This window comes from Puma concolor, chromosome B1, assembly GCF_028749965.1.
Source record: "Puma concolor isolate L17-30 chromosome B1, mPumCon1.1.hap2, whole genome shotgun sequence".
NCBI lineage: Eukaryota > Metazoa > Chordata > Mammalia > Carnivora > Felidae > Puma > Puma concolor.
In genome coordinates this window covers 97,689,035-97,709,708 of record NC_141670.1, presented here as the reverse complement: position 1 = coordinate 97,709,708, position 20,674 = coordinate 97,689,035, and the positions used below count along the sequence as shown (strand labels likewise).

Here is a 20,674-nt window from a genome sequence, read left to right as displayed (position 1 = left end):
ACCAAAGAAAGCCAGAGTAGCCATACTTATGTCAGACAATCTAGATTTTAAAATAAAGACTGTAACAAGAGATGAAGAAAGGTATTATATCCTAATTAAGGGGTCTATCCACCAAGAAAACCGAACAATTGTAAACATTTATGCTCCAAATGTGAAGCACCAAAATATATAAATCAATTAATCACAAACGTAAAGAAACTCATCGATAGTACTACCAGAATAGTAGGAGACTTCAACACCCCACTCAGCAATGGACAGATCATCCAATCAAAATATCAACAAGGAAACAATGGCTTTGAATGACACACTGGACCAGATGGACTTAACAGATATATTCAGAACATTTCATCCTAAAGCAGAATACACATTCTTCTCCAGTGCACATGGAATGTTCTAAAGAATAGATCACATACTGGGACACAAATCAGCCCTCAACAAGTACAAGAAGATCAAGATCATACTGTGCATATTTTCAGACAACTCTATGAAACTCGAAATCAACCACAAGAAAAAATGTGGAAAGATAACGAATACTTGGAGACTAAACACCATCATACTAAAGAACGAATGGGCTAACCAAGAAGTTAAAGAGGAAATTGGGGCACGTAGGTGGCTCAGTCGGTTGAGCGTCCGACTTCAGCTCAGGTCATGATCTCAAGGTCCGTGAGTTCGAACCCCACATCGGGCTCTGTGCTGAGGGCTCAGAGCCTGGAGCCTGTTTCAGATTCTGTGTCTCCTTCTCTCTCTCTGACCCTCCCCCGTTCATGCTCTGTCTCTCTCTGTCTCAAAGATAAATAAACGTTAAAAAAAATTTTTTTTTAATAAATAAAAGAAGTTAAAGAGGAAATTAAAAAGTGCATAGAAGTGAATGAAAATGATAACACCACAACCCAAAACCTCTGGGACACAGCAAAGGCGGTCATAAGAGGGAAGTATATGGCAATCCAGGCCTTTCCAAAGAAGGAAGAAAGGTCAAAGATAGACAACTTAACCTTATACCTTAAAGAGCTGGAAAAAGAACAGCAAATAAAACCCCAAACCAGCAGAAGATAGGAAATAATAAGGATCAGAGCAGAAATCAATGCTATCAAAACCAAGAAAACAGTAGAACAGATGGTTATTTCAAAGAATTAAAAAATTGACAAACCCTCACCCAATTTGATCAAAAAGAAAAAGGAAAGGACCCAAATAAATAAAATCAAGAATGAAAGAGGAGAGATCACAACCAACACAGCAGAAATAAAAACAATAATAAGAGAATATTATAAGCAATTATATGCCAATAAAATTGGCAATCTGGAAGAAATGGACAAATTTCTAGAAACATAAATTACTAAAACTGAAATAGGAAGAAATAGAAAACTTGAACAGACCCATAACCAGTAAAGAAATCGAATTACTAATCAAAAATCTCCCAAAATATAAGAGTCCAGGGCCAGATGGCTTTCCAGGGGAATTCTACCAACATTTAAAGAAGAGTTGGGGCGCCTGGGTGGCGCAGTCGGTTAAGCGTCCGACTTCAGCCAGGTCACGATCTCGCGGTCCATGAGTTCGAGCCCCGCGTCAGGCTCTGGGCTGATGGCTCGGAGCCTGGAGCCTGCTTCCGATTCTGTGCCTCCCTCTCTCTCTGCCCCTCCCCCGTTCATGCTCTGTCTCTCTCTGTCCCAAAAATAAAATAAAAAACGTTGAAAAAAAAAAATTAAAAAAAAAAAAAAAGAGTTAACACCTATTCTCTTGAAGTTGTTCCAAAAAATAGAAATGGAAGGAAAACATCCAAACTCTTTCTATGAAGCCAGCATTACTTGATTCCAAAACCAGACAAAGACCCCACTAAAAAGGAGAACATAGACCAATTTCCCTGATGAACACGGATGCAAAAATCCGCAACAAGATACTAGCCAACCAGATCCAACAATACATTACAAAAACTATTCACCATGACCAAGTGAGATTTCTACCTGGCATGCAGGGCTGGTTCAATATCCACAAAACAATTAATGTGAAACATCACATCAATAAAAGAAAGGGCAATAATCACATGATCCTCTGAACAGATGCAGAGAAAGCATTTGACAAAAAAACAGCATAATTCTTGATAAAAACCCTCAGGAAAGTAGGGATAGAAGGATCATACCTTGAGGTCATAAAAGCCATATACAAAAGACCCAACGCTAATATCATCCTCAATGTGGAAAAATTGAAAGCATTTCCCCTGAGGTCAGGAGCAAGACAGGGAGGTCCACTGTCACCACTGTTATTCAACATAGTATTGGAAGTCTTAGCCACAGCAATCAGACAATACAAAGAAATAAAAGGCATCCAAATCGGCCAGCAGGAGGTCAAATTTTCTCTCTTCACAGATGACATGTTACTCTAAATGGAAAGTCCAAAAGACTCCACCAAAAAACTGCTAGAACTGATCCATGAATTCAGCAAAGTCGCAGGATACAAAATCAATATACAGAAATTGGTTGCATTCTTATACATCAATAATGAAGCAACAGAAAGAGAAATCAAGGACTGATCCCATTTACAACTGCACCAAAAACCATAAATACCTAGGAATAAATCAAACCAAAGAGGTAAAAAAAAAAAATCTATATACTGAAAACTATAGAAAGCTTATGAAAGAAACTGAAGAAGACACAAAAAAATGGAAAAATAGTCCATGCTCCTGGATAGGAAGAACAAATACTGTTATGTCAATACTACCCAAAGCAATCTACATATTTAAGGCAATACCTATAAACACCAGCATTCTTCACACAGCTAGAACAAATAATCCTAAAATCTGTATGGAACCAGAAAAGACCCCGAATAGCCAAAGCAATCTTGAAAAAGAAAACCAAAGCTGAAGGCATCACAATCCCGGACTTCAAGATGTATTACAAAGCTGTAATCATCAAGACAGTATGGTACTGGCATAAGAACAGACACTCAGATCAATGGAACAGAATAGAGAACCCAGAAATGGACCCACAAACGTATGGCCAACTAATCTTTGACAAAGCAGGAAAGAATATTCAATGGAATAAGGACAGTCTCTTCAGCAAGTGGTGCTGGGAAAACTGGACAGCGACATGCAGAAAAAGGAACCTGGACCACTTTCTTACACCCTACACAAAAATAAAGTCAAAATGGATGAAAGACCTAAACATAAGACAGGAAGTCGTCAAAATCCTAGGGGAGAAAGCAGGCAAAAACCTCTTTGACCTCGGCTACAGCAACTTCTTATCTAACACGTGTCCAGAGGCAAGGGAAACAAAAGCAAAAATGAACTACTGGGACCTCATCAAAGTAAAAAGCTTCTGCACATCGAAGGAAACAACTAAACTAAAAGGCAACTGACAGAATGGGAGAAGATATTTGCAAATGACATATCAGATAAAGGGTTAGTATCCAAAATCTATAAAGAACTTCTCAAACTCAACACCCCATAAACAAATAATCAGGTGAAGAAATGGGCAAAAGGCATGAATAGACACTTCTCCAAAGAAGACATCCAGATGGCCAACTGACACACAAAAAGATGCTCAACATCACTCATCATCAGGGAAATACAAATGAAAACCACAATAAGATACCACTTCACACCTGTCAGAATGGCTACAACTCCAGGCAACAACAGATGTTGGTGAGGATGCAGAGAGAGATGATCTCTTTTGCACTGCTGGTGGGAATGCAAACTGGTGCAACCACTCTGGAAAACAGTATGGAGGTTCTTCAAAAAATTAAAAATAGAACTACCCTACGACACAGCAATTGCACTACCAGGTATTTATCCATGGCATACAGGTGTGCTGTTTCGAAGGGACACATGCACCCAAATGTTTACAGCAGCACTATCAACAATAGCCAAAGTATGGAAAGAGCCCAAATGTCCATCAATGAATGAGTGGATAAAGAAGATGTGGTATATATATACAATGGAGTATTACTCGGCAACCAAAAAGAATTAAATCTTGCCATTTGCAGCAATGTGTATGGAACTAAAGGGTATTATACTAAGTGAAATTAGCTGGAGAAAGATAAATATCATAAGACTCAACTCATATGATGACTTTAAGATATAAAACAGATGCACATAAGGGAAGGGAAGCAAAAATAACATAAAAACAGAGAGGGGGACAAAACATAACAGACTCTTAAATACAGAGAACAAACAAAGGGTTGCTGGAAGGGTTGTGGGAGGGGGGATGGGTTCAGTGGGTAAGGGGCTTAAGGAATCTACTTCTGAAATCATTGTAGCACCACGTGCTAACTAACTTGAATGTAAATTATAAAAAATAAATAAATTATAGAAAAAATGAAATATTCCTATTAAGAAAAAAAAGAAGAAACAGTCCAAGGGCACCTGGCTGGCTCAGTCAGTGGAGCATGGGACTTTGATCTCAGGGTCAGTGGTTCAAGCCCCAAGTTGGGCATGAAACTTATTTAAAATAAAGATTTGGGGAGGGTGGGTGATGGGTATTGAGAAGGGCACCTGTTGGGATGAGCACTGGGTGTTGTATGGAAACCAATTTGACAATAAATTTCATATATTGAAAATAAATAAATAAAATAAAATAAAGATTTAAAAAAAAGAAGAAGAAACAGGCCAAACATCCAGAATGTGAGATGTTCTACAGAACACTGACCTAGACTTGTTAAAGGATTCAATATTGGGAAGAATAGAGAGAAAAGATCAGGGAACAGTTATAGGTTGAGAGAGTATAAAAAACCTATAATAATGCATGACCATTAGTTGGATCCTATTAAAAAAAAAAAAACAATAGCTATAAAGTACAGTTTTGGAACAAATGAATATTCTTCAGTTTAGACTGTATATTGCATGATATTCTGCATTAGTATTATATTTTTACCTATGATAACAGTGATGCAGTTGTATAAAAGAATGTTTTTATTTTGAGAAGATGCATACTACACACTGAAATACTTGGGATAAAAGTGTCATGATATCTGCAACCTACTTTTCAGTAGTTTGGCAAAAGAGAGCTGTATGTGTATAGAGATTTGAGGAGTGTGAACAAGGCTAATGGTTAGTCACAGGGTATACAGGTGTTCATTGTATCGCTTTTTCAACTTTTCTATGGATTTGAAATTTTTCAAAATAAAAAAATTTACTTTTTCCTTCTTTTTAATTCAAAAAGTATAATTTTAGTGAAGAAGTATATCTTTCTACTTTGTTAGAGAGAGTAGGAACATTGGAGAGTATAGCTGTTCTTCAATGAAGTTTCAATTTTTACTGTATTTTGTTAATTTTGATGATTCAACCAACCATGTCACATGGCTAAGACTGAGTTTCTAAGGTTTCTGTCTTGTATTTCAAAGGCACAAGAATGAATGCTGCACTTCCAAGGCAATCTTTAACTTTTTGATTCCTTTCGACTATTACTGCTGTCATCTGATATTAGTTCTCCATTTGAGATTCTCCTTTAAGTGAAATTATAATGTTAGAGTTTTGTCCCGCTCAACATTTTCATTTCAAACTATAATACATCAAATGATAATATGTTTATCAAGCCTGTAACTTAAAAACTAGAAAGAATTCATGATATGCTGGAGTGAATTGGTCACCAAAATAAGTTAGATAAAAGTTAACAGAAATAAAGTGCCAAATTTAGGTTCAATAGATCATTATTTAATACAAGGAGCCTTGGATAAATAGCAGTACTTTATTTTCAAAAATGATTCTAGATTTACTGGGGGGAAAATAAAATTATACATTTATTAGAGAGAGCATCTGTGAACTACTGAAGAGCAAAAAAGAACCTATATTCAAAGAAGATAAGAGAAAGAAGTGTGTGCTCACTGACAGAATAGTGTAATGGTGTTACCGTACAGAATTTAGAAGACAGAAATAAATTCAGAATGTTCTATAAGGATATGCTCTACAAGACCAGAAGTCATAGCAATATTTGTATTACAGAAATTAGGCTGGAGTTGCAAAGAAAAATTTTAAGCACCTGTAACATTTTAGGATATTCTCAGAAAGGGATCAGCAAACTATAGTCCTCAATCCAAACCCAGCCTATCACCTGTTTCTAGATCACCAGTGAACTAAGAATAGTTGTTACTATTTGAACATATTTGTGAGTACTTGTGATCAACTTAATAGAAAACATTAACTTTTGGGGCGCCTGGGTGGCTTAGTCGGTTAAGCGTGCAACTTCATTTCAGGTCATGATCTCACGGTTCATGAGTTCGAGCCCCGCATCAGGTTCTGTGCTGACAGCTCAGAGCCTGGAGTCTGCTTCGGATTCTGTGTTTCCCTCTCTCTCTGCCCTCCCCCACTCACACACTGTCTCTCTTTCTCTCAAAAATAAACATTAGAAAAAAAATTGTTTTAAAGAAAACATTAACTTTTAACTCTGTTAAGCAAAATGCCACCCCTGAAATCTATTCCTCATTGATTTGTATTACAAAAAGATTTTACTCATCTATTATAAATTTCATTACCAAATTTTTTTGTGAGAATTTGTTTTCTTTCTTGTTATCTAAGTACCTGTATCTTTGATTTTGCCTCTTGTTCTGCAAAGCCTAAAATATTTACCATCAGGACCTTTACAGAAAAAGTTTGCCAACCTCTGTTCTCTCAAACATTGTAGATAGAGTCAGTGGAGACCACCCAGGACTCATCAGACCAATAAACTAAAACTAACCTTCCTAGTGAGGAAAAGTTGGTGGTGAACTAGGCTGAAGTTCCTACAATTTACTCAAAGTGAATACCGCTTGTCCATTACATATTTGTTCACTTTACTAGGGAATCCAACTGTATTTTTAAAGATGGTATACTTATTGAATTATTCTCAAAATATCTTATTTTTAAAATACTAAATCTAGAATCTCAGTCAAGTACTGTTTATGGACAGAACATCTGAATTTAGATGCACCTTAATGAGCCTCAATCACAAGGACATAATCAAAGCCAAAAGTAAGTCCTTTTTTAAAAGCAATTTGGACACAGTGACAGAATGTATAGCAAGACCACATCTAACCATTAACTCAAAGATCCTGAATCTATCTGGAAAATAGCCAAGAACCTGGAAGAAGCAGAAGTTTGAGAAATCCAAATGTGGCAATCTATGCACTGAAACACGTGCATTTGACTAATAAGACAGATCGTTAGCCCTAGTCATAGCTTCCATATTCTAACTACACATAGTTCTATTAAGCTTAGATATGGTTTTCAAAATAGCAGCAAACTAGAAGTCTGAAAATAAAGTTGGGAGAAGAGAGGTTGCTGACAGAAACAAAAACAAAAGTTGTCAAAAGATAATAAAAACATTATGGGGAATAGTCAGCCACCAACAGAATAGGCAGAAAAACTAAAAAGTAAACAGAAAACATTAAAAGTGTAGCAAGTGCAGAATAAATTGGTAAGAAAGTGTAAGAAAGTAGTGTAGAAGAAAAAAACTAATATGGAAGCAAATAGTCCAAAATGTCTCAATAGGCCCTGAGGACATCACTCTATTATGACACATTTCAACATTGATAATAATTGTATTGATCTCAATTTAAAATATAGGTAATCTGCAATGCCTATATTCCGTTTAGTAAACTGGGGACCAGAGAGATACACTGTCCAGAGTTTCAAACAAAGTGGTTAAAATAAAAGTTTGGTGCTTTAGAGACAAATGAGCAAAAATTAACATGGTGGTTGACAGCTTAACTGTGCATTAATTTACTTGATAAATTAGGTTTCAAACATAATGATACTTAATTCCATTTTCTTAAAAACAAAAATAGATTCTTTTTTTTTTTAATTTTTTTTTTCAACGTTTATTTATTTTTGGGACAGAGAGAGACAGAGCATGAACAGGGGAGGGGCAGAGAGAGGGAGACACAGAATCGGAAACAGGCTCCAGGCTCTGAGCCATCAGCCCAGAGCCCGACGCGGGGCTCGAACTCACGGACCGCGAGATCGTGACCTGGCTGAAGCCGGACGCTCAACCGACTGCGCCACCCAGGCGCCCCCAAAAATAGATTCTTAATTGCGTAGTAAGAGACAAACTGTAACAATTCTAAATTGCTGTCCATAAACTAGGATTAAAATAACTGGAAATAATAAAGGGCGACCTAAGAGAGGTATCTTCAAGCATCGATTAAAACCCTCATTTCGGAACTTCTGGGAGACGTGTAAAGTGATGAGTTCTGTAGAGGAATGCAGAATGTAGACACTTAAAGGCTGCAACACTGTTGGAATGAAGGCAGTTTGAGTTTCTCTGACAGCTTCACCAGAACCCGCTGGCTCACCGCGGACCTCTTTTCTCAGGCGCAGGAGCACATCGCCCTGTCTCACCCGACCGGCCGCAGCCTCCCGCCGCCCTGAGACTCATCTTTCGGTTCCGTAAGGCTGACGCCAGGAAAGGGGCCAGTCCCAATAGCGCAGGAAGATGAGGGGGCTTTCTCCCAACATCCGCTCACCTGCTTCCGGGTGTGCGGTCGCCGAGGAGCGGCTCCTGCTCGGTGTCGATCCCCGGACTCGCCATAGTTACATCGCCTACGAGGCTGAGGCCAACTCTCGCGACACCTCCTGCTCCCCTTCCTTCTCACTTGGCCAAAGCTGTCAAAAGAAGCCGGCAAGTGCGCGTGCGCGCCCACCAACTAGAAGTGGGTGGAGCGCCCCGAGGTCAGTGACGGGAGTCACGGCTTAGTCTGGACCCGGCAGGGCGAGAAGAGGTCAGGGGCGGGGCCCTGTGTCCTAGCTTTCTTACGTCCATCGGTACCTCGTTGCCTCCCAGGACTTCGCGGGGAACAGCGGGGGAGGGGTTAAGGGAGTGGCTAAACGGCTACCCCGCCCCGGGCTCGTCCCTCTCTGTAGGCTTCGCTTTCTGCGCCCCCTTGCTCCTACGTGCCTGCAGAGGTTGCAGTCGCTGCAGTTGGGGCTCCGACCGAAGGCAAGTCCTGGGAGCCCCGGAAGGACAGTGCCGGGAGGCTCGGCCAGCTGGACAGCAGGCGCCCTAAGAACGGCCATTGGGTAAGTAGCCGGTCCAGGCCGCACTCCCCCAGCCTTCAGCACTGCGTACGTGCCAGGAGGCAGGGACTGGGGGCGCAGGGCTTGGCCGGAGACGCGGGGGCGCTGGACGAGGCGGGGCTTTGGGGCGCGCTCTGGCCGACCCGGGTAAGGCTGGCAGGCGGTCCCTTTACCCCTATGGAGGGTGGAATTGTCTCGGTGCTGTTGTTTTCTCGCTCCGCTAACTACAAAGGCATTTACCGGTAGTGCCTTGTTTGGGCCTGGATGGTGGTTCTGAAGGTGGGGACCCTCAAATCGGCATCTTACTGCTGCCTGCGCTGACTGGGGGATTCAGTCAAACACGATGCCACTCAGCAGACCCTGCCGCTGTAACCTACGGGTTAGAAAAGGCACAGCACCAGTTTAGTGGTGACCAGCTCCTTTCATCATAAAGATGACATTTTTCGAAAATATGGGGGTTTTTCCCCAGTAGATTTTGATGCTCTTTCCTTGTACTTACATATTAGCATCTTACAAGTAGTCTTCTGAGCTAATTAGTACCAGTAGTCATTATATGTCATAATTATTGTTTTGTTAGTGCCAATACATTCTCATGTGATTTCATTTGATAACAACTGTCCTATGAGATAGATAAAACAGACACATTTATATTTCACAGAGAACTAAGGTTCAGACAAGTTGATAACTTACTCAGAGTCACTTGGTGGCAGAATTGGGATTCAATTCAATTTGAATTCAATTCTTTCAACCAATATTTATAAGCAGTTACCCTATGCCAGGCCCTATATTAGTTATATGTTGTGTGGTAAATGCCATCAGTTCTAACCTTTGTCTTTTTTGTGACCTCCTTGTGTTTATCCTGTCAGGCACATGAACAGCTAGACTCAAAATGTGTTTTCTGTTAGTTCAGAATTATTTTCTGAATCCAGACTTGACTTTTTGTGCTTGGATTCAGTCTTGCAAATTTGTCTGTAACAGCTCACAAAAACTTACCAGATTCCTATGACTGGTTCCAAAAAGGTACATAGGTGAAAAAAAAAAAATTAGGTTTTTTTTTTGTTTTGTTTTGTTTTGTTTTTGCCATAATGTTGCTTTAATGTATCATTCACTTTTTTTTGAAACCCTGAAGTCTAGTAGTCTAGCACAGTGTGTGTGTGTGTTTCACATGGGACTTTTAACTAGTATTGCACCAAGCAGAATGATTGCTAGATAAATACATGTTGAGTGAGTGATTATTGAATTACCTCATTTAATCCCTACAACAATCCTCTGAGTTGGGATTATGTCAAGCATACAAGGAAATTGAAAGCATGGAGAATAATTAATTTGCCTAGGATCATACGTTAATAAGTAACAGAGCTAGAATCCAAGAAACACAGGACTCCTGAGTGTAAAGCCTGTGCTTTTTTCATCAGCAGCCTTCCTATGAAAATATTTTTAAGAAGAGTCTTTTCCTATATCTCTTAAAATATATCAAAACAGTTGATCAATTTTTATATAAATTGAATAATTTGCTATGTGTGTATAGTAGGCCAGATACTAGTCCCCTTTTATAGGTTAAGGTGGCTTACTCAAGGTCACATAGCTAGTGAAGGAACCCAGGTCTTCTGACACTGCTATTTTCCATTGCTACCTCCAAGTGATGACTTTAGACCACAAAAGTACATGGAATGACTATGTGTAAAACAAGTGAAATCTAAATAAGCTCTGTGTATTATACCATAGGGGAAAAGAAAAAGAAAGAAAGAAAAGAAAAAATCATTTCTTAGGAACAGTGTACCCAAACAAAGTAAATATTTAAAAAACCTTTTAAAAATCTTAATTACTTTCTTTAATGCCCATGGAAAAGAAGAACTAAGTTTGAAAAGAGATTAGATTATTTGCTGAATGTTTCACATAAGGATATGAGACAATCCACCAGTTATATTTCCTTAGATGACTGCTTAGAATAGATAGCCACCCCTCAAAATGAACAGATAAACTTCCTATTTATGGATCAACTTTGTGAGGATAAAAATCCAGGAAAAATTAGGATTGCATTGTTTAAATGCTTAACTATTAGAATGATAGATAAAAGTACTATATGGTATATAGACTCTGAGTGCCACTTTAGCAATAGTGCTCATTTCTAGGAAAGACTTTTCATTCCTCTGTGCTGTAGTAGAACTATTTTTGTTGAAGTGTGTTTTGTAGAAGTACTTTGATGTTTCCTTTTGTGTTGGCTTTATAAAACTATAGATAACATTTGTATCAGTTTGGCTTTATACAGACTTCAAAAAATGGGTCCTGTCTCTGCAGAAACTCGCTGGTGTCAATCCAGCCTGACATAAAGTCTCTAAGTATCAGATGTGCCTCTAGATGATGCCTCCTTTTGGTGAATTGGACTTATTGCTACTCTGGACTTTATCTGTTCATGGCATTGGATACCAGTTAGCCCTGTTTAGAAGACTTATGTTTTATAATGTCCCAGAAATCAATATTAATATTGTTCTTGGAACTGAAACTGGACTTAAGAGGTTCTGTGTAGCCCTCATCTCCATAACCAAATTTATAGCAGGCTTTGTGTGTTCTTGATTTGCTTTCTGTAGCTTACTGGCAGGTTAATATAGCAAGGAGTATTCTGGTTCCAGATTTGGAGCACTGACTGTTAAGGCCTATATTATATGGAATGAAAGTGATTTGGAAAGCTTTTCTGCTATAGGGTTGAAAATTAGAAATGACTAAACGACTTAGACATCTAATAAACATTGTACTTTAGAAAATATTTGAAGAGTTCATTGTTCTCAGGTCTTTTCCTGCTTCCCTTGAACTTTACTTTTGTATATTTGCCTTTGTTTACCAACTAAGAAAGAATATTGTATAGAAAAATGGGATGTCTAATGAGCAGTTTAGTACTTTTCTCCTTACTGTAAAATTTGAGTATTGGAATTTTGCTTTTTTAAAAAAATGCCTATTTATTTTTGAGAGAGATAGCACGTGTGAGCAGGTGAGGGGCAGAGAGAGGGCGACAGAGGATCTGAAGCAGTCAGCCCAACGTGAGGCTCGAGCTCATGAACCACCAGCTCATGACCTGAGCTGAAGTTGGATGCTCAACCAACTGAGCCACCCAGGCCCCTGCTTTTTTTTTTTTTTTTTTTTTTTTAATACTAACGGGGAATCTGCTAATTGCTGTTGATGCCATGGATGCTAGAAAGGAAGACCTCAACCCCATCCTTTTCCCCCACTATAGAGAAAATAAATGGTCTGTGATGATGTTATGTTACATGGCAAAGTTGATGGGATGACACTCCTATGGTTACATTAGGTTTTATTTTAGATTCCATCTTGCTAGCACATTCTTACTCTCCTGTTGGCCTTGAAGAAGTAAGCTGCCCTTTTGTGAACTCCTATGAAGACAGCCATATGGTAGGGAACCATAGATAGCCCTTCGGAACTGAGGTTGGCCTCTGGCTAACAAACAGCAAAATATCGAATCTCTTAGGCTGATAGCTGCAAACAAATGAATTCTGCCAACAACCTGAGTGAGCTTGGAAGCAGGTTCTTCTCCATTCAAGCTTCCAGAAGAGAACAGAGCCCAACTGACATTTTAATGGAAGCTAGATGAAACCTGAAAACAGAAAACCCAGATAGGCTGGGTTCTCTGAAACTAATCCTCAAGATGGGGGAAGTGAGAAGTTGGGGAAAACCAGTTAAAGTGATTTGTTATTCAAATTATGCTATTTAAAGTGGCACCTGGGTGGCTCAGGTTGAGGTCCTGATCTCACATTGCTGAGGTCCAGTCCCAGTCCCGCATCAGGCTCTGCGTTGACAGTACAGAACCTGCTTGGAATTCCCACTCCCTCTCTCTTCCCCTACCCTGCTTGTGCTCACTCACTCTCTCTCAAAATAAATAAATGAACATTAAAAAAAAATATTCTATTTAAAGGCCTTAGTGAGGTCTTCAAATATTTAAATTATGCAATGGCATATTGTTGAAGAGAATACATGCTTTAAGTTCTGTTCTTAGACAATAGGATAATGAATTACTTATCCTTACTGAGAAAGTTATCAAGAGGGAAAGAAAGTATCAATTTACTTCTGAAAAATTTTATAGAGAGTCTGTCAACTCCAATTTCTACATTTTTTCCCAGTTTTTTTATGGTGGTGAAATCATCATATAAAATGATTTATGTGTGATACACATCATATAAAATTTACCATCTTAACCGTTTTTAAGTGTACATTCAGTGGTATTAAGTTCAGTCATACTGTTGTGCAAACAGTACCACCATCCATATATAGAATTCTTCATCTTACAAAACTGAAACTCTCTATACATTATACAATATTCCTGGTCCCCTTCCCTGTCCCCCCCAGCCTCTGGTAACTACCATTCTCCTTTCTATTTATGAATCTGGCTGCTCTACGTACCTCACAAAAGTAGAATTATTCAGTATTTGTCTTTTTGTGACTGGCTTGTTTCACCTAGCCAAGGTGAATGTAATGTAATGTCCTCAAAGTCCTCCATGTTGTAGCATGTTAGAATTCCATTCCTTCCTAAGGCTGCATAATATTCCATTGTATGTATACACCACATTTTGTTTATCCATTCATCATTGGTGGTCACCAATGATGGTGGTGGGTTTTTTCCATCTGTTAGCTACTAAGCTATAAATTTTAAGAAAGCAGACACAACATGGCTAATTAAATAATTAGTGTTTGTTTTAGATGGAATACTGATTTTAGGAGTACCTTGTGACATATTTAATTATTTTAAAATCAATATTTATGTTGTGCCTGGGTGGCTCAGTCAGTTAAGTGTTTGACTTCAGATCAGGTCAAGACCTCACGGTTCATGAATTTGAGCCCCACGTCAGGCTCTGTGCTGACAGCTTGGAGTCTGGAGTCTGCTTCAGATTCTGTGTCTCCTTCTCTCTCTGCCTCTCTCCCACTCGTTCTCTCTCTCTCTCTGTCTCTCAAAAATAAATAAACATAAAAAAAGGATTCCTTCCAAAAAATAAAAATCAGTATTTACATTTTATTTATATCATTTTATAAGATTGGACAATTTATGGTTTTAATACAGTATTTTATAGTTGTATCTTTGCATTTGTGACGTTATTGTGACATTTGTGAGATATCTATGATTTATTTGATTTTCTAGCCCAGGAGTCACCAAACTATGGCTTATGGGCCAACCTGCCTGCTTTTGTATAGCCCATGAACTATGAATGGTTTGTACAGATAAACGCTAGTGCTCAATTTAGTGATGGGGCATTAACATTGAACCCACTTTAAATAAAATCCCAAGGAAAAAATTCAGTCTTTTCATTAATAGACATATATTATAAAAGATTACTTATTATTATCATATTTTGAATTTCCTCAGTAAAATTTTGTGAATATTAGTTTTCTTTTTTGTGATTTTATATACCTACATAATACCTTTGAGTTCACCTCTTAGCTAGCAAAGTCTATAATATTTACTATCTAACTCTTTATAGAAAAGTTTGCAGGATCTCTCCTCTGTTCTATTTATAACATTGTTCTTTTGAGATACTATTTGTAAACATGTTACAACAGAAACTAAGATTTTATGTTTATATCGTTTACTTAATATTTTTCCATGCAGGGGGCACCTGGATGGCTCAGTTGGTTAAGTGTGTAACCATTGATACTGGCTTAGGTCATGATCTCACAGTCATTGGATGAGGCCCATGTCCCACTCCATGCTGATCATGGAACCTGCTTGGGAATCTCTCTATCCCACTCTCTGTGTCCCCCCACACCCCCCAGGAAATAAATAAACATTAAAAAAAAATACTGTAAAACCTTGGGTTGTGAGTAACTTGTTCTGCGAGTGTTCCAGAAGACAAACATTTCCAATAAATTTTAACTTGATAAACAACCGATGTCTTGCAATGTGAGTAGTATGTGATGCCAAATGTCACATGGTCACAACTGAGCCAATGGTTCTTGAAATTTGCTTCGATATACAAGTGCTTTGGATTATAAGCATGTTTCTGGAATGAAATCATGCTCACAAACCAAGTTTTTACTGTATTTTTTCCATGCAGAATTCTATAAGGTATCATTTTGTAATTGGATATATTTAGTACAATTTTTTTTTAATATTCTTTAGGTTTGTTTTTTTTTTTTTCATTTTCAGATAAATATTCTGTCCAAACTAGGTGTACTATTAAAGATATGTCAAGGGGCCCCTGGGTGGCTCAGTCGGTTAAAGCATCTGACTCCTGATTTCAGCTCAGGTCATGATCCACAGTTTGTGAGTTCAAGCCCCACGTTAGGCTCAGTGCTGAAGGTGCAGAGCCTGCTTGAGATTCTCTCTCTCTGTCCCTTCCCCTCACTCTCTTTCTCCCTTAAAAATAAATGTTAAAAAAAAAAAGATATCTTGGGGGCACCTGGGTGGTTCAGTCAGTTAAGTGTCTGACTCTTAATTTTGGCTCCAGTCATGATGTCATGGTTTATGAATTCCAGCCCCCCATCAAGCTCTGTGCTGACAGTGTGAAGTTCCCTCTCTCTCTCTCTCTCTCTCCCCCTCTCCCTCTCCCTCTCCTCCCGCCCCTCCCCCACTTATGCTAGCACATGGACGCATGTGCTCTCTCTCAAAATGAATAAACATTTAAAAAAAAGAAATCTTGGAAAAATATTAATCAAATACAGTAAAACCTTGGATCGTAAGTAACTTGTTCTGGAAGTGTTTTGCAAGATGAGCAAACATTTCTAATAAGTTTTAACTTGAAAAGTGAGTGATGTCTTACAACAAGTAGTATGTGATGCCAAAAGTCACATGATCACAGCTGAGCCAATGGTTCTTGAAATTTGCTTTGATATACGAGTGCTTTGGATTACAAGCATGTTTCTGGAACAAATTATGCTTGCAAACCAAGGTTTTAACTGTATAATGAGAAATCTGTTTTAAAGGCAGGCTTGTAGGGGCACCTGGGTGGCTTGGTCATTTAAGCATCCAACTTTGGCTTAGGTCATGATCTCTCAGTTTGTGAGTTTGAGCCTTGCATTGGGTGTCTGCTGTCAGTGCAGAGCCTGATTCAGATTCTCTGTCACCCTCTCTCTCTACCCCCTTCCCCACTTGCATTCTGTCTCTGCCATTCAAAAATAAATAAATATTTAAAAAAATTAAAGGCAAGTTTGTAAAATTCCTTAGGATACTAGTTTAAGAAGCATAATCCTGGAAGTTGGTAACATGAATGGAACTTTTTCACTTTATGACTTGTGATCCTGGCTTTCTTATATGGCTTAGCCTGTATGAAACTGGAAGGAGAAAATGCTGTTGTGGAGACATGCGTATTCCATTACAGAGGAATAAGTCTCCCCTAACTATTTGATACGCTCATTCATGGAAAGCAATTCTAATACAAAAGTCATGGTATTGATGGAAAAAATCTAGAATAAAACGTTTTCTTATGATATAGTAATACTCATCTAAAGAAAAAGGAATCCTGGGGCACCTGGGTGGCTCAGTCGGTTGAGCGTCTGACTTCGACCCAGCTTATGATCTCACAGCTTGTGAGTTTGAGCCCTGGATCGGGCTCTATGCTGACAGCTCGGAACCTGGAGCCTGCTTTGGATTCTGTGTCTCCCTCTCTCTCTGCCCCTAACCCACTCGCATTCTGTCTCTGTCTCTCTCATAAATAAACATTAAAAAAGAATTTTAAAAAAATAAAGAAAAAGGAATCCTTGGGTGCCTGGGTGGCTCAGTCGGTTAAACATCTGACTCTTGATTTCGGCTCAGGTCATGATCTCACAGTTTCGTGAGTTCGAGCACCACATCAGGCTCCAGGCGGCAGTGCAGAGCCTGCTTGGGATTCTTTGTCTCCCTCTCTCTGCCCCTCCACCACTTGTGCTATCTCTGTCTCTCTCAAAATAAATAAGTAAATTTTAAAAAATTAAGAAAAAAAAGAACTTACCAAATTCAACACCCAAAAAACAAATAATCCAGTGACGATGTACAAAAGACATGAATAGATATTTTTCTAAAGAAGACATCCATATGGCTAACAGATACATGAAAAGATACTCAACATCACTCATCATCAGAGAAATACAAATCAATAGCACAATGAGATACCTCCTCACACCTGTCCGAATGGCTAAAATTAACAGTTGAGGAAACAACAGATGTTGGCAAGGATACGGAGAAGGGGGAACCCTTTTGCACTGTTGGTGGGAATGCAAACTGGTGCAGCCATTCTGGAAAACAGTATGGAGGTTCCTCAAGAAATTAAAAGCAGAACTACCCTATGACCCAGCAATTGCACTACTGGGTATTTATCCAAAGGATACAAAAATGCTGATTTGAAGGGGTACATGCATCCCCATGTTTATAGCAGCACTATCAGCAATAGCCAAATTATGGAAAGAGCCTAAATGTCCATTGACTGATGAATGGATAAAGAAGAGGTAGTAGGGGCACCTGGGTGGCTCAGTTGGTTAAGCATCCAACTTCAGCTTAGGTCATGATCTCTTGGTTCATGGGTTCGAGCCCCGCTCAGGCTCTGTGCTGACAGCTCAGAGGCTGGAACCTTCTTTGGATTCTGTGTCTCCCTTTCTCTCTGTCCCTCCCCTGCTCACGCTCTGTCTCTCTCAAAAATAAATATTTAAAAAAAAAGAAGAGGTGTGTGTACATATATGTATGTGTATATATATATATATATATATATATATATATATATATATATAGAATGGAATACTACTTGGCAATCAGAAAGAATGAAATCTTGCCCTTTGCAACATCATGGATGGGACCTAAGTGTATTATGGTAAGTGAAATAAGTCAGAGAAAGACAAATATCATATGATTTCACTCATGTGGAATTTAAGAAATACAGCAGATGAACATAGGGAAGAGAAGGAAAAATAAGATAAAAACAGGGAGACAAACCATAAGAGACTTTTTTTTTACATTTATTTATTTTTGAGAGAGAGAGTGCGCGCGCACAAGTGGGGGAGGGGCAGAGAGAGAATGAGACACAGAATCCGAAGCAGGCTCCAGGCTCACCAGTCAGCCCAATGCGGGGCTTGAACTCACAAACCGTGAGATCATGACCTATGCCGGAGCCGGATGCCCAACTGACTGAGCCACCCAGGCTCCCCAAGAGACTCTTAAATACAGAGAGCAAACAGGGTTGCTGAAGGAGAGGTAGTTGGGGGATTGGGCTAAGTGGATGATGACCATTAAGGAGGGCACTTGTGGGATGAGCACTGGGTGTTGTATGTAAGTGATGAATCACTGGGTTCTACTCCTGAAACCAATACTGCACAGTATGTTAACTAAATTGAATTAAATAAATAAATTTTAATTTTAAAAAAATCTACAAAAAATCCTGTTTAAGAAAAAAGAAAAAGGAATCATATTCATAGCCTATTAGTCATGTAACATGTTTAATAAAAATACTTAAAGGACAGAATAAAATATTAATGGAGGAAATAAAGAAAACTGGATGAAAAGGCTAAAAAAATAATAACAGTGTTACTAAGTTAATATGTGAATTAAACACACTATTGGTTACATTACAAATAGGATATTGTATAAGTTATGACAAACATAATTGGAATGTAAATGAAAAGTTCATTGTAGACGTATAAACAGTAAAACAACAGTTTGTAAAAGCTACTTAAAAGGGGTTTTAAAAATGAAATGTAGGGCGACTGGGTGGCTCAGTTGGTTAAGTGCCAGACTTTGGTTCAGGTCATGATGTCACGGTTCATGGGTTCAGGCCCTACTTTGGGCTCTGTGCTGGCAGCTCAGAGCCTGGAGCCTGCTTCAGTTTCTGTGTCTCCCTCTCTCTCTGTCCCTCCCCCGCTCACTCGCTCTCAAAAATAAGTAAACATTAAAAAAAAATTTTTTAATTAAAAAAAATAAAAAAGGAATGTAGGTTTTAGAACTAGATCTATGTTTATAAAAGAATTCTAGGTTTAAAAAATAGCAATTAGCAGTAGAGAAAAAAATAATGTTTCTAGAAATCTGGTTGATAAAAAAATATTTTATAGTGTTCTCCAATGACAGGAAAATGAGTGATAGGTAGTGAGGAGGGCACTTGTGATGAGTAGTGAGTGCTGTATGTAAGTAATGAATCAGTAAATTCTATACCTGAAATTAATATTACATTGTATGTTAACTAGAATTTAAATATAAACTTAAAACTACAAAAAAAAAAAGGGGGGGGAGATGTAACATTAAAAAAATTGAATCAGGGGCGCCTGGGTGGCGCAGTCGGTTAAGCGTCCGACTTCAGCCAGGTCACGATCTCGCGCTCCGTGAGTTCGAGCCCCGCGTCGGGCTCTGGGCTGATGGCTCAGAGCCTGGAGCCTGTTTCCGATTCTGTTATCTCCCTCTCTCTCTGCCCCTCCCCCGTTCATGCTCTGTCTCTCTCTGTCCCAAAAATAAATAAACATTGAAAAAAAAAATAAAAAAAAAAAAAAATTGAATCATACCCTTCTTCCAGTGTGTTAAGGATGTGGTGAGATGGATTGGTTTGATTATATAAACATTTTAGAAAATTTGTAGAATGCATGTAAAGCTAATTTTTAAAATTAATAGAATGGTAAAAGCTTTTTTGCTGTGAATCAAGTTTCACAGTTAGTGTCAGAGATATCTTTTAAAGCGAATATATCAGGTTAGAGATACTAATATACCTAAAGGTTCATAGATAAGCATATGAAAAAATATCAACAAAAAAATTGAGTCGTGGAGAGAAGGGAGTAAATATATCCACCATTATTTATATCTGGAATTAACAAATACTGTGTAGAACATGGAAGTATAGGTTTAAGTATTAAATAAAGTTATAAGTGTAGAGACCACTTTTGGGCAACCAACTTAAATAATGGAAACCTGAGTAAGGTAGAAGGGCCCACAGTGACCCCTGGCTGAACACATAGGCCCATTAGACCACCTTGTAATAGCCTTAGACTCTAACTGACCAGTTACAACCAGGCACAGTTCCTAACATTACCAAAAATGGGAAAATTACATATGTTCCCAGGCTCCCTCACTCTGCCCTAAAACTATGGCTCCCCACCACAGCCTCATGGCAGACAGTCTCTGTTTTGCTATCCTGCCTGCAGCTTCCTTGCAGTGAGTGTATTCATAAACGTCTGTCTCCATTGTTCTGCCTTGGATGAATTCTTTCACCTTTTGCACTGCTGGCTTCCACCCAGTCGGGTTGCCCCATATTTGGTGCCCCCGCCATCCATTTGGGAGACCCCACAATAAGGATAATCAGTAATATTGTTGGTATTAGCAGTAGGTGATAATCAGTAATATTGTTGGTATTAGCAGTAGGTATAGCACTTAAATTTCAAAGTACTGTTTAAGTGCTTCATAAATAGTAACTCATTTTATTTATTTTTTATTTCTATTCTTTAAATGTTTATTTTTGAGAGAGAGAAAGGATGCATGCACATGTAAGCAGAGGAGGGGCAGAGAGAGGGGATCAGAAGATCTGGAGCGGGCTCTGTGCTAACAGCAGAGAGCCTGAGGGGGGGCTCAAACTCATGAACCATGAGATCATGACCTGGGCAGAAGTGGGATGCTTAACCAACTGAGCCACCTAGGAGCCCAAGTAACTCACTTACTTCTCATGCCAATCCTTACAGGTAAGTACTGTCATTATCCCCATTTTACAGATGACTCACAGGTATATGACAGAAAGGATAAGCAACTTGCGCAAAGTC

The 20,674-nt window shown here is 38.8% G+C and overlaps 2 protein-coding genes across 11 annotated transcripts in view; one reads left to right on the top strand and one right to left on the bottom strand.

The window, feature by feature from the left end:
• MFSD8 (major facilitator superfamily domain containing 8) overlaps positions 1–20,674 on the bottom strand; it is a 153,156-nt gene that overhangs the window by 75,041 nt on the left and 57,441 nt on the right. For 8 of the 10 annotated variants that reach the window (XR_015250231.1, XR_015250229.1, XR_015250230.1 and 5 more), the window contains exons 2-3: positions 9,218–9,350; positions 8,428–8,607 (exon numbers count right to left, since the gene is read on the bottom strand). Coding sequence is in view for 7 of the 10 variants with exons in the window: in XM_086704255.1 (XP_086560381.1) it covers positions 8,428–8,492 (65 nt within the window). In the remaining 3 variants the exon portion in view is untranslated. Of the gene's footprint in view, positions 1–8,427; positions 8,608–9,217; positions 9,362–20,674 lie in introns of those variants that run through there. The other 2 variants (XM_086704254.1, XM_025921662.2) reach the window with 2 other exon arrangements.
• The window catches only part of ABHD18 (abhydrolase domain containing 18), a 44,105-nt gene continuing 32,124 nt past the window's right edge, over positions 8,694–20,674 (top strand). Inside the window, exon 1 of the mRNA XM_086704259.1 lies at positions 8,694–8,980. The gene's annotated coding sequence lies outside the window, so the exon portion shown is untranslated. The remainder of the gene's footprint in view (positions 8,981–20,674) is intronic.